This window comes from Lonchura striata, chromosome Z (assembly GCF_046129695.1).
Source record: "Lonchura striata isolate bLonStr1 chromosome Z, bLonStr1.mat, whole genome shotgun sequence".
Taxonomy (NCBI): domain Eukaryota; kingdom Metazoa; phylum Chordata; class Aves; order Passeriformes; family Estrildidae; genus Lonchura; species Lonchura striata.
Genome location: NC_134642.1, coordinates 5,513,390 through 5,525,633, shown reverse-complemented (window position 1 = coordinate 5,525,633; position 12,244 = coordinate 5,513,390). Strand labels below are relative to the sequence as shown.

The 12,244-nt window shown below is 45.3% G+C and overlaps 1 protein-coding gene across 6 annotated transcripts in view; it reads left to right on the top strand.

Moving 5' to 3' along the window:
* Positions 1 to 1,705: 1,705 nt before the first annotated feature.
* PSD3 (pleckstrin and Sec7 domain containing 3) overlaps positions 1,706 to 12,244 on the top strand; it is a 119,205-nt gene continuing 108,666 nt past the window's right edge. Inside the window, exon 1 of one of the 6 annotated variants that reach the window (XM_021534829.3) lies at positions 1,706 to 1,826. In XM_021534829.3, the coding sequence (XP_021390504.2) occupies positions 1,802 to 1,826 (25 nt within the window). In that variant the 5' untranslated portion in view covers positions 1,706 to 1,801. Of the gene's footprint in view, positions 1,827 to 4,976; positions 5,124 to 12,244 lie in introns of those variants that run through there. The other 5 variants (XM_021534826.3, XM_021534828.2, XM_021534830.3 and 2 more) reach the window with 5 other exon arrangements.

The window sequence follows — 12,244 nt, the reverse complement described above, 5'->3', positions numbered from 1 at the left end:
CCAATGCCAAATCTATCTATGCCATATGGATAACATTGCAAAGAAACCAAAATGTGATTATGTTCTTTACCCTCTATGTGGCAAGATGGGGGAAAGGAAAGAGTCTTGGTGATTTGATCCCTAGAAAGCTCCATCTAATGATCTAACGTGGCAAAGATCCAGACAGAGAAACAACACTGAGCTCCTGGGAGCTGGCTGAAATTTCCTTTTCCCTTCCTCCACTGTTAGTGCTCCCCTTGCTGGAGTATCCTGAATTCCCTGATCTGGCCTCTTGTTGGCCTGTCAGGAGCAGGATGGAGGGCTTTCCCCCATCCAGAGAGAAGGTTAGGTTGTACCCTCAGTGCTGGGAAGCAGCAGGAGCAGGACTTGCTAGGGCTTGGTAGCCCTGGAACAACCACTGTTTCTCTGTCACTTTTGGAGATGCTTGGGAAGAGCATGGCCAACATCAATCTGGCTGGAACCCTTCCTCATGGTCTTTACTCTGGCAAACTTTTAGTAGGGCCCCTAGGTTCCACCATGATTGCTGCATTGGACTGCCACTTTTGGAGGGAGTTGGCAAAGAAAATATTTAATGACCTGTCTCTGCTGTGGGTTCATCAGTTCCATACAGACATCTAGGAGCTGTGGCTGTTTGCTGGGGAGGGGACAGCAGCCTGTTTAGAAGGTTGTACTCCCTACAGATGGGCTGATTTCAGACCCTGCAGCTCTTTCTAAAGAGAAGGCCAAAGCAACAGATTTGCTAGACATGGCGAAGAATAAGGGTTAAGATTAAGAGAGGACAGTAGAGACCCATGAGGTAACCAAGAACCTCCCAAAGCAGGGATATTCAGCAGGATTTTCTGTGTTCTTCAGTTTGACTTGGGCTAATAAGGAGATTTCTAAAATACTCACTCAGCAGGGAAGGTACTGTGAAGTACCCAGTGTTGGAAGTAAATATAAAATTGGAGATCTCCAAACTCTGATGGATAGAATAACAAATTTGAAATTTCCCATCAAATGGTCTAATTCAGAGTAGTTACAGGACTCCCTGGGAAGGGAATGTTGGTCATTTCCTTTCCTCCCAATGACAATGTGAGATGGAGGACAGGGTGAATCAAAATCTCTGGATTGTTTCCTGGCTCAAGACTCTAGAGAATTGTCCATGAGTGAAGGAGCAGGACAAGAGTCAGTTAACCCATAAAAGGGAAGTTTTCAGGAGCTCTGGGTATGAGGCCAAACAAATCTGACAACCTGTGAGGGAAAAGCCAAGTGAAGAATGGTGATGCTGTTGTGGCTTGCAGCATACACCTTCTCACAGTGAAACTGGCTAACTAGCCACTGACCCATTTCATGCTGTAGCTGTCACCCTGGGTTTTACTATACCTGACTCTTTAAAAAAAATGAATAGAAAAAAAATACTAAACAGAAGGTTACTTTAAACTTCAAAAAAAGGCTACTTTAAACTTAAAAAAAGCTAATAGGAAGGTTACCATCTTTACACATGCTGTTTTTCTTACTCTGCACCTCAACTCCAAGTTTGCTGTTCTCCTTTGTGGTGTTGCAGCTTCTTTTCCACCTTTAATTCAGAAAAAAAAATTGGTTGTGATGGTAACTATGTTTTTCTGAGTAAAACAGAAAAAAAAATGTTTTCCCAGCTGTTTCCAGAAAATCCAGACACATGAGGAAAATCCAGTAAATTATTAACTCTGTCTTTCCATCTGTAGATAGTGGTGTTTCTGGTTAGGCTTTTAAAATGATATTATTTTTTTATATCCCTAGCTTTCTTCTCCCTCAAGACAAAAGAGACTCTCTCTGATTTGAAATGCAATGTTGTGAGAAATTTTATGGTGAGTACCTGGATGATTGCTTATTGTGGTTTTCTGTCTTTTGAATAAGGAAAGATTATTTGGAAGTGAGTTTCCTGTACTGCTTCCCTGTGAGAGGAGAATAATGCGCAAGACAGCAACTTTATTGGCAAAAAATAACAGAGTTGATGCATTGGTTACTCTTTGCAGTACACTGATTTTAATAAACTCCTTTTTTTATTTTTCCTTCTTATTTATTTTCTTCATTATGGGGTGGCATAGTGAGGTAGGGTATTTTCAGCTATGAATTTTTGACCCAGACAATTTTGTCTTAGAAGAGGGGAAAAGACTGGTGCCATCTGGCTGGAACAGGCAGTGACATAGCAATGCTCAATCCATGTAGTATCCACTTAGGTGCTTCCCTGCTGATGAGAGAAAGCGTCCTATGACCCCTGTGTTGTGACCAGAAGCAGTTTTGACCATGTATTATAGTATGCTGTATGCTCATGACTAAATTCTTTAACAATTAAGAATGATATCTAACTGTGATATGTATCTCGCAATTGCTTAGAAGGCTGCCAGGTTTTGTGTCAGCTTTTGGTGACTTTTATTTGTTTTAATATAACTACCTGGAAATTTATATCAAACATTTGGATAAAAAAAATACAGATTTCCTTCACAAATGTAGTAACCCCACCACATTTCTCTGCTAATTGCCCATTCACAGAAATGTTTTAGAATTTAATATGGCACTTCTGCAAAAAACAATGATCAGTGGTGTAAGTAACACCAGTTTGTGCCAATTTTCAGGACTCCATCACCCTCCTTTGCAGTGAAGTTAGCCAGGAGCTAGATGCCCATGTAGCAGAGGATTGCAGGACCATCCTGCCCCAGGCTGGCAAATGCTCTCCTCTTCCAGTCCTTTGGCACACAGCATATTCCTGGCAGCCAAAATGTCTGGCTGACTCAGGCCAGATGCCTGGATAAGAGAGAAAAGGTCAATTTTTTCTCAACACAAATAGGGGGGGGAAGCTCCAAACTGAGTGCAGCGGCTGCATCAGACACCTAGGTGCCCAGGGCAGGGGATGTGCCTCGCAAGGGACATCACCAGCTATGATTCCAGCCCTGCTTTTGCTCCCAGCTGCCTCCTGGCCTGCAGTTGCATGACCTCAGCCTGTCAGGGAAGAGGCAGGCAGAGTGCATCAACTCCAGGCGCTGGGTGGTTCCTTTTTCCACTGCATTAGCCGTCTCAGACGTGGCACAGATGGGGAATCTGCAGCCTGTGCCCCCACACTGCCTCCCAGGGCCCCCAGGGTGTCTGACAGATGGGACAAAACCCTGGCGAGGCCAAAACATGTTTGGCGTCACAGCTGTGGCTGGGGGAGAGGGGTGAAGTCCTTCAGCACATCCCCCAGCCCTGTAGGTGAAATTCAGCCACAGCGGATGGGCATGGAGGAGCTGCATCACAGAGACCTCTTCAGGACTCTTGGGGATGGAAACACAAGTTTTCACCCACCTGTTCCCAGAGGACAGAAACAAGTGTATTGGAGTGCTGCTGAGCAGGGCAGGGGACAGGTCCTGTGCTGCTCCTGGGATGGATGGTTGAAGACAGCTTGTGGTGCTGGGGAGCAGGTGAGACGCTCAGCCATCCCCACAAGAGGGGAAAAAGCAGAATGCCTTCTGAAATACAGTGTATGCCACTGGCACCCAGATGACAGAAGCAGTGCAATCTGCTGCCAGGTGATATGGGTGTAAAGCAGGGGCAGTACTGTTTGGGTAAACGTGGAGCTGGAAGTGGTGAGAAATAGTGGGTTCAGTCTAAGAGAAGTAGTGCAAACTCTGCATGCCACAGTCCTGTTGGGAAGAGCATAGGGAGCTGCCGCGGGATGGAACCCCCGGACAAGATGGAAAAGCCCAGAGATGGTGCTGCTACCCCTGTCTTACTGCCAAACAGGGAAAGCTTTAGGCCAAGGTGCTTTAAGCTTTATGCCTGGAAATACTTTTATCCTGTTGTAAATGGATTTTTTGTTCCGCTGTGGGTCTGAAGGAAAGCTGAGATTGCCCAGTGCTGGCAGGAAGGGTGGCTCTGGCACTAAGCTGTGAGGCCAGTGGGGAACAAGGCAGGGCTAGGCTGTCTCCTCAGCCACAGAGATGCTGTTGTCTGGGTGTGGCACAATTATGTCAGTGACTTCACGGTGATGCACTTCTACCATCAGCACAGTCCAAAGCCTTTCAGAAGAGCTCTGCATTAGAGAACAACCTTGCCTCACCTAACACACAGGTTTTTTTACCCATGCTCAGAACGAAGCGAACATACAGTGTGTTCAGTGATTCCTGGTCCTCAGAGATTGTTCCAGAAAGCCTATCCTCAAATTTGATTAGTTAAAACCAAAGAAGTTTTCGGCTGCTGCTGAACAAAACACAGATATACTGAATTTACGGAAATTTACATCCTTCTTTATGCAGTCTGTCAGCTACTTGTGCAGTTAACTCCTCTAACTGGGCTAATGAGATTTGGGAGTATGTTCCAAAGCACAGCTTTTGATAGGGAAACCCCACTTTTACTTAAAGGAACAAGGCTCAGAGGTCCTAGTTAGAGAAATTCTAATGATGTGGGTGAGTGCTCTAAAACCTGACGGTTCAAGAGAGCTTCCAGCGAACTGTGAAAAAAACACAAACTAAAGTGGAAATTCGGTTTCGAGTGTTCAGATGGGGTTACTCCAAAGACATCTGCGCTCTTCTGCTTTTCGAAGGAGAACTGCGAGAGAAAGCCCCGGGGCTGGAAAAGGCGTCTGCTTTTGTTTGTTTGTTTGGGTTTTTGGTCGGTTGTTTTTTTTTTCCTCTCCCAGCAACCGCGAGCCGCACTGAGGGGATTTAAGAGCAGAGCACGGCATGTCCCAGCCCCCGCGGGCTTTGCTCGCGTTCCTGCCCAGCGCCGCTGCAGCGGGCACGCGGTCCGGCTTGTGCTTTTCACTCCATTGCTTTGCTAATCCTGAAATCATTCCCTCATATTTATTTATTTATTTTAAAAACCTTCTGGAGGAGCACGTGGTTCCCCCGGCTCCCCTCCCCTTCATCGCGCCCACCCCGCCCCCTGTCCCCTGCCCGCCCTGCCGGCCGCCCCGCCCCGCCGGGCCCGGCCCCGCCGCCCGGCCCGGCCCCGCCGCTCCGCGCCCACCGCGCCGGGGCCGCCGCGCTGCGCGGCTCCGCTGCGGGCCGGGCTCGGCTCGGCTCGGCTCGGCACACGGCACAGCACAGCCCGGCTCCGCGCGGCCCGGCGGGAGGGCGGCTGCGATCCTCCGCGGCCGGCGATGGGAGATGGAGGGAGCCGGCGGTGCGGTAAGGGGCGGCGTATCCCCGTGCGGGTGCGGGGCTTGCCCTCACGCTGAGGCACTTTGTCCCACTTACTTCTGCATTTTTTCTTACCCCCCCCTTTTTTTTTTCTTCTTTCTATTTTATTTTTGTTACCCTTTCTTCCTTCTTCCCTTATCCTTTTTCCTCTTTCCTTTTGTTGTTTTCCTTTTCCCCTCTTAATTTATTTTTTCTTCCTTTTTCAAAAATCCTTTTCACAGTGCCCTAAGAGAAAAAAAGCTCGGAGCCCACTTCTGTGCTCGCAACTGCTAGATCCCGAGAGACACCAGCTGCGCTCAGGGCTGGGACCCCGAGCCTGCACGTCGTGCAGTTGGTTTTGCTTGTGTCTCCAAGTAACTTGTCTGTCTAACAAATCAACCCTGCTGCTGCACTGACAGGCTCTCTTGAGTTCTTGAATTAAACAAGACATTGTCAGAAAAGCGTTTGGCTGAGTAGCATTGCACTTTCAGGGCAAGAGTTGAGATGATCTCACCGAAAGTGTAAAACTGTAGTATATTAAACCACACAGGCGTGCTCCTGTGCAGTTGAGAAGGAGGTGCTATCTTCATCCTTGCTCCCGGGAACTGGAGCTACACCTCTCAATGGGAGCATAAACATATAGTTGAAATGAGTTTGAACTTCACACAAACGCACTGAAGTTGCTGACTCCCATGTAGGTGAGCATTTACATGCTATAAACATCAATTACCTGTCTGCCACAGGGTCCGGTTAGTATATTGTCAGGCAAAGGCACATGTATATGTTATTGAAGTGCTTTGGGTGTGTAATAGTCGACTGCAAGTACTCTTAGTTTTGTAGCTTCAGTCACACTTTAATTCTGTCTGTGGACAGGGCATTAACACAGAATGTCAAATACAGTATTTGTAATGAAACTGGAGGTTGCACACCCAGTGTTTGAAGCAATTGTGAATAGACTGCTGAGAGTCACCCAAGCCTTTCTGGTTTAGCTAGTAGAAAGAAGCCTTTCTACTCCAAATGCTTTTTCATCAGTCATATCCTTAGTTGATGTGTTTCAGCAGATGTTACCAGTTTAATGCTCAGTGAATCTGTCCTAGCTCTGTTGATTTACACAGGAGTTGGTTTTGGGGCATACTTTGGATGGGAGAGGGGTGAGGTTAACCATGTAGGAGACGCTGTGCAAATGATCCCATTCAATTAGAACCTTGGTTCATTGGGGAGTGTGAGAACATCCTTTGTGCTAGTGGTGATGGTAAAAAAAAAAATCCAGGAGATTTACAGGTTGCTGTTTTCAAAATTTGAAACAAGTTTTGAAATAAAAAAATGTAGGACTTCTTAATCCACATAGAAAATTCTTGCATAACTGACCTGTGTGAAAGTGCTTCTCTTGAGCTATTTGTGCTTAAGTGGATTGTTTGATTTACTATTTCCAATTTTAAATTTTCAGTTTGATCTCTGTGCTATTAAAGTGAGAAGGAAAAGAGCAGTGAGGATTTTAATGAACGTGCTAGTGGCTTTTTTTTTCCCTCAGTAAATCCTTCTTTACTGTTGTCAAAGTGCATAGCTGAAGCACATGGATGTTGATCAGAATACTTTCCCTCCCTGCCTCCACACCAACACAGTCCTTTCTGTTATTTCCCGTCACACCAGGAAACTCTGGCAACTGATTTTGCAGCTTTGGTATAAGATATGGATTGGGGTTTGGTTCTTGTGGGCTGAGAGCAGTCTCACTGCAGGAGTGCCATGGAGCATCTCTGCAAGCACTTGTCTTGATGCGTGTGTTCTGAGACAAGTGCTGGAAGATTCAGCATTTAGGCAGCACAAGTTGTACACCACACAAGGCCACCAGTACTAAGTAAGGGTGCTTGGGCCATGGCTGATAAACTGTCTTTATGCTTGCACAGTAGCTGATTGCTTGAAACCATCCCTGCTTCAAGGAGAGACAGGCTGGCAGACCTGAGGGCTGGAGTGATTTTTCTCAAGCATGTGTTTCTCTGAGGCCTGTGTTTCTCTTTTGAGAATCTCTGTTTGGTTGTACGGGTCTTGAGAGAGGGCAAGAGGCTGGGGTACTGCTGGGCGCTGATTTAAATGCAATTTAGAGGTAGCACAATGTAGTGGCCTAGTGAAGGGAGCCCAAGAAAGGGGGAGGGAGGAGATAGTATTAGGTGGGTGGGTCCCCAGGGTACTGGGGAGTCATCTGCCAAGCTGCTGTTCTTCAGCTGAGGCTGGAAAAACCTGTGAACTGCTGCCAGAACTCAAAGATTGGGGCTGTCAGAGTATCCTGCTCCAGATCAGCTTTGTGTTGTGAATGCTGAGGATCCCCAGGGTGCAGCAGCTGCTACAGCTGTTTGGTGAGAGTCTTGCTGAGCTCACCCAGCAAAGTGGTGAGTGGGAGTAATGTTCCTGGGCTCAGCAGGGACACAGGCCACCCAGTGCCCCTGAAGGGACATTTCCTTGCAAATGGTCCCTGATGGGAGAGCTGGCTTCTGGTGGAGCAGGGATTTCTTGATCTGCCTGTCCCACCAAGACCTGCTGTCTGACCTGGGTGGTTCGTTGCATCCTAGTGGGCTGTAAAACTGTGTGTGGCTTCTTCCCTTTGGAAGTTTGGCTGAGAAGAGGGATGTGTGCTAGAGAGCTTCTCTGGGCAGTCACCATACAGCAAAGTGAAAATCTGCAGATAAACAAATCTAGGTCTTATGCAATTTAGGTCCTAAACTTCCTAAATGGATTGATGCCTGCCAAACCCCATGATCACAAAGACTATTTACAGTCCTTATTTTCCTGTTTGTACTGATGTGAAGTTGGGGAGCAGAGGTTGTGTGTGTTAGAAATAATTTTCTTCTGTTAGATGAAAAATCTGTTTGAGACCAGCTCGAAGTGTCCACCTCACACTGTCATTCTGGTTTTAAGTGTTCCATTCTTCTCAGGAATGGCACTGTTTGAAGTATCCTTCTACAGTATGTTTCCAGATGCAGGAGCTGCACCCTCTGAGTGCAGCTCCTCCTTGCTCTGAGATGTTTTTTTCTGTTTTGCCAGCTTCTGTTTGAGACCACAGACTCCTGTGATACTAATGCATCCAAACATTTATTCTCTTCATTATGGAGATGAGCAAGGCAGGTTGCGGATGGTACTTAAAAGCAGGGTGGAGTGAGACCTGGCCCTCTGGGTGCGGGCTTGGTTGCTACAGGGTTGAATCAGGAATCAGAGGAGTTTGGCTATTATCTAGCCCTTGAAGGTTGAATGGCTTCTGAATTGACTGTACTTCCTGGATGCTGTAAGTAAAAAAACCTGTTTGGGCACTGGATCAGGCTGTCCATCAGTGATCAAGGTGTCCATCAGAGTGTGAGCACTCTCACACTCTGAGTGTGGCTCCCTTTACTAACTGCACAAAAGATTTTCAGTATTTCAACTTCTGGGCTAAGCCAAAGGAAACCAGGCTGGAGCTGGCTTCTGAGGATGGCCTGATAGAGCAGAAACACACTGGTCATGCCATGCTTGCTGAGAGCATCATGTCATAGCCACAACAACTTTTTGCTGAAAGGATGGTCTTGCACAGGACCAGGAGTTGGACCTGATGATCATGATGGGTCCCTTCCAAGTCAGCGTATTTTGATTCTGTGACTGAAAGGAGGCCCTTGTCTTGAAACTGTGATGGAGCAGTAAGAAAACAACATAATGGCACAGATTACATAATACAAGCCTCTGTTTTTGCAGAAGCCATGAATGGGGCTTGCTTTCTCTTTTTGGTGTGAAATGGCACAGTGGAAGAGGTGGCTTAAAGTGTACTCATTATTTTTTTACAACAGTTTTCAAATGGAAAGTGTCATTTGAGTAATAACTGCATCTCCCAGGCTGAATGAATGCCAAGTGTGATGGCAAGATGCACTTAAGCCTGGGATATATTTGCATGTCAGTGCTAACAGAAGAATGCTTCCCAGGGAAGCCCTGTTCTCAAGAAGGAACAAATTCTACTACCAGGAAGTTCTGATTGTTGTCAGCTGTCTTGTCTGTAGACTTGCTGTGGCTTAATGAGGAAAAAAGAAGAGGCATTAATTTCCTCACCAGTGGGACACGAGTGCCAGCTGGCCTGTGTTGTGCTGCTTGTGGGGGATGTAACATCTTTGATGTCTTCTGCCTTCTTGCCACAGCTGGAACTGCCTGTTGGCTTCTGACCACTTGTAGGGGCCATAGCTTCCCAACAATGTTGGCAGTCCTTAAGGTGCACTTTCTTAGCAAGCATACAGTCTTGCAACAATATTTTTAGTCCCCTAGCGCCTGCACCTCAGGAGAAATTTGTTGATGTATTTTCTCACTTCTGCCTTAATTGTGCCAGAGGTAAGATGGCTCAGATCAAACTTCAGTCAAATTTCTGTTCCTAAAAACTTCTCTTAAATCTGGGTAAGGCTTGGGAAAAACTGCTGAGTGAAAACTGTACAATTAATTTAAATATGTGATATGAAATAATCATGCAGAATCAGTAAGCTATGTCTAAGATACATACCCCTTTTTGCATACTCTGTTGCTGTGTTGTAGTTCTACAGTTTGTACTTGCCACAGAGAAAATGCAGATTTTTTACACCTTTGCAAATGTTAATTCTTCCAGTGTGGAGTGGTCTGATGGCTGAGTGTGGGGTGTTTTTTGCTTGTTGGCTTGTTTTTTGAGTTTTTTAAACCATTCACTGAAATGGAATTATTTTAATCACTTGGGAACACTACCTTAAACTATATTTATAATATTGATTTGAAAAATTAAGATGACCTCTGCCAATACCCCATTCCTCCATCCATAAAAGCAGTGTATATTTAACTGGACATAAAGAACGTACAGCACATGGCAGAGGATACCATCTGTAAAGTTTCAAGGGACAGCAGATGTTGGCTAAGGTTTTGGAAATAATTTAGTTGTTTAAAGATACAGAACTAACTTCTGGTAGGCTCATAAGACATTTACGTATATTCAGATTTTAGCTTCCATGGAGGAGAAATCCATGTGGCCTGTCTAAACATTGTCCTGCCATCTGACTTACCTGAAGATGATGGAAGCACACTACCTGCTGAAGTGAAGCAGTCTGTCAGTTTGCTAAATATTCTTGAACAAAAACAGTAAATGCAAGGATGTCTACTGCATGCATCACTGAATTCCCTGGATATAAGAGCCTGTCTTTGCACAGTTTTCCTTAAATCACAGCCCACTCCAATACTCTTTGACATAACTCAGGAATATACTTGCACTGCAGCTTTGTAAAAGTTTTGGGTGTTTTTCTTCATCTCTGTGTGTTATGTCTAAGAACACAATAGTTCAGGCAGTGAGTTAAAGTCTTCTTCTCAGAGGACTTGTTTTGATTCTTGCACATACCTTAGAAATAATGTGTAGATATCCAGAGGTCCATACAGCATGCATCAAAAATCACTGACTTGACAAATACAAAATGCTGAGTGACCTTTAATGGTAAAGTGTAATCATACAGACTTTAAATTAATATGTTGTTCACAGCCATGCAGTTACAACTCAGACAGCATCAGCCTTTGCATAATAGAAAGCATTTAATTCTCTATAATAGGTGACTGCTTCAAACAACAAAGCCAACATTTCTTTAAGGGGAGAAAAACTCAAGTGCAGGTCTAAAACAAGGTGACCAGACTGGAAACAAATTTTGCTTGCTTGATACTGCTGCTAAGGCATTAATTTGGTTTTTTTTTTTTTTATCACTGTTCCCAGGTTTTTTTCCTAAGCAGAAAATCTTTTGCTTCATTTCTGAACTGAGCATCTCTTCAGACACTGAACTTCTGTGAAGTCTACCTTTGTGCAGCTGTGAAGTCTACCTTTGTGCAGGGAGAGCAGCTTTGATAGTATCTGAACCCTTTCAGGTTTGCTCTCTCCAGCCTGAGTGATCCCTGTGAGGCTGCTCATAGTGAACAAACCCTGTAGTGCTGGGAATAGTGGCATAGGAAACCTGCAGTGCCCTGGTGCCTTTTGGTGAATCCCTGGGGTAAGCTGTGGGGTGTGATGTGGTGAGGACTCAAGAGGAGCTGGCTGGATGGTACCAAGCCTGAGGTCTGTCCAGTCCATGGCCATGCCAAAGCCTTGTGAGCAGGTAATGGGGACTCACTGCACTAGTTTGGATTCAAGGCTGCTTTATCCCAGGAGCATGGGATGTGGTCATGGAGATCAGCAGATGCTCAGGAAGAGGTCAGCTTAGAGATTCATAAGAAGGATGTGATTTCTATAGTGTTAGGGATTTGTATCCCTTGAGCTTGTTCACCCTTATCAGGTGCCTCAGTATTTTGTTTTCTGTGAGATGGCTTTGCAAGGTGGTTGGTGGTTTTTACTACAAACTGTACCAGGAACCATGTCCTCCTTGGTGTGGTGCTGACTCCCAATACCTTCTTCTGTTGTTTTCTGGCTGTTGCATTAAAAAAAAAAAGTGCTGAATTACTGATTTTAATTTGCTTTTTTAGACCCCTTATCACTGCAAGCACCTCTGCCACATCTCTCAGTTGCCTTGCAGCTGAAAAATCTTACGTGACCCTCTCTAAAATCCCGACTTCTCTTCTTCTTATAGCTGGAAAACAGTTATAGGCAGTGGTCTCACACAAGCACATTCTTTCCTCCCCACCTTCTGGTTTTCTATACATCTCCCTGCAACTCCTGATAGTTAGGAATTAGTTTAAAACTCAGGCTTAGATTTCTTCTCATTCAAAACCTTGACTAGCATTAAGTTTTAGCAACTCCAGCTGAGATTAAGCCATGCAAAGTCCTGTTTTGAATGATAATCTATTTTACTAATGCTTTAATTCAAGAATTGCAAACGTGTTAGTGTGGGGAGGTATAAGGAAAACACAGCTATGCTGTATGAGGCCACATGGAATTAAACACTATAACCCTTGCCTACCCAGTGGTTTTACTGTGAGCACCCACACTCTTCCTGTGATGTTGGTGCACTAGGTTTTACCAGTTGGCAAGTTTATTTTAATGTCAGCTTTCTGCATTTAATCGTGCTCCATAGGAAAGTGATTCAAGACAAGCTCAACAGGCATAGTCTTTTTAGAACCATTGGTATGACCTGTCAAAAACAGTGAAGCTTGCTGAGCTCTTGGCCAGTCAGGGATGATGTGACAGCAGAGGCAGA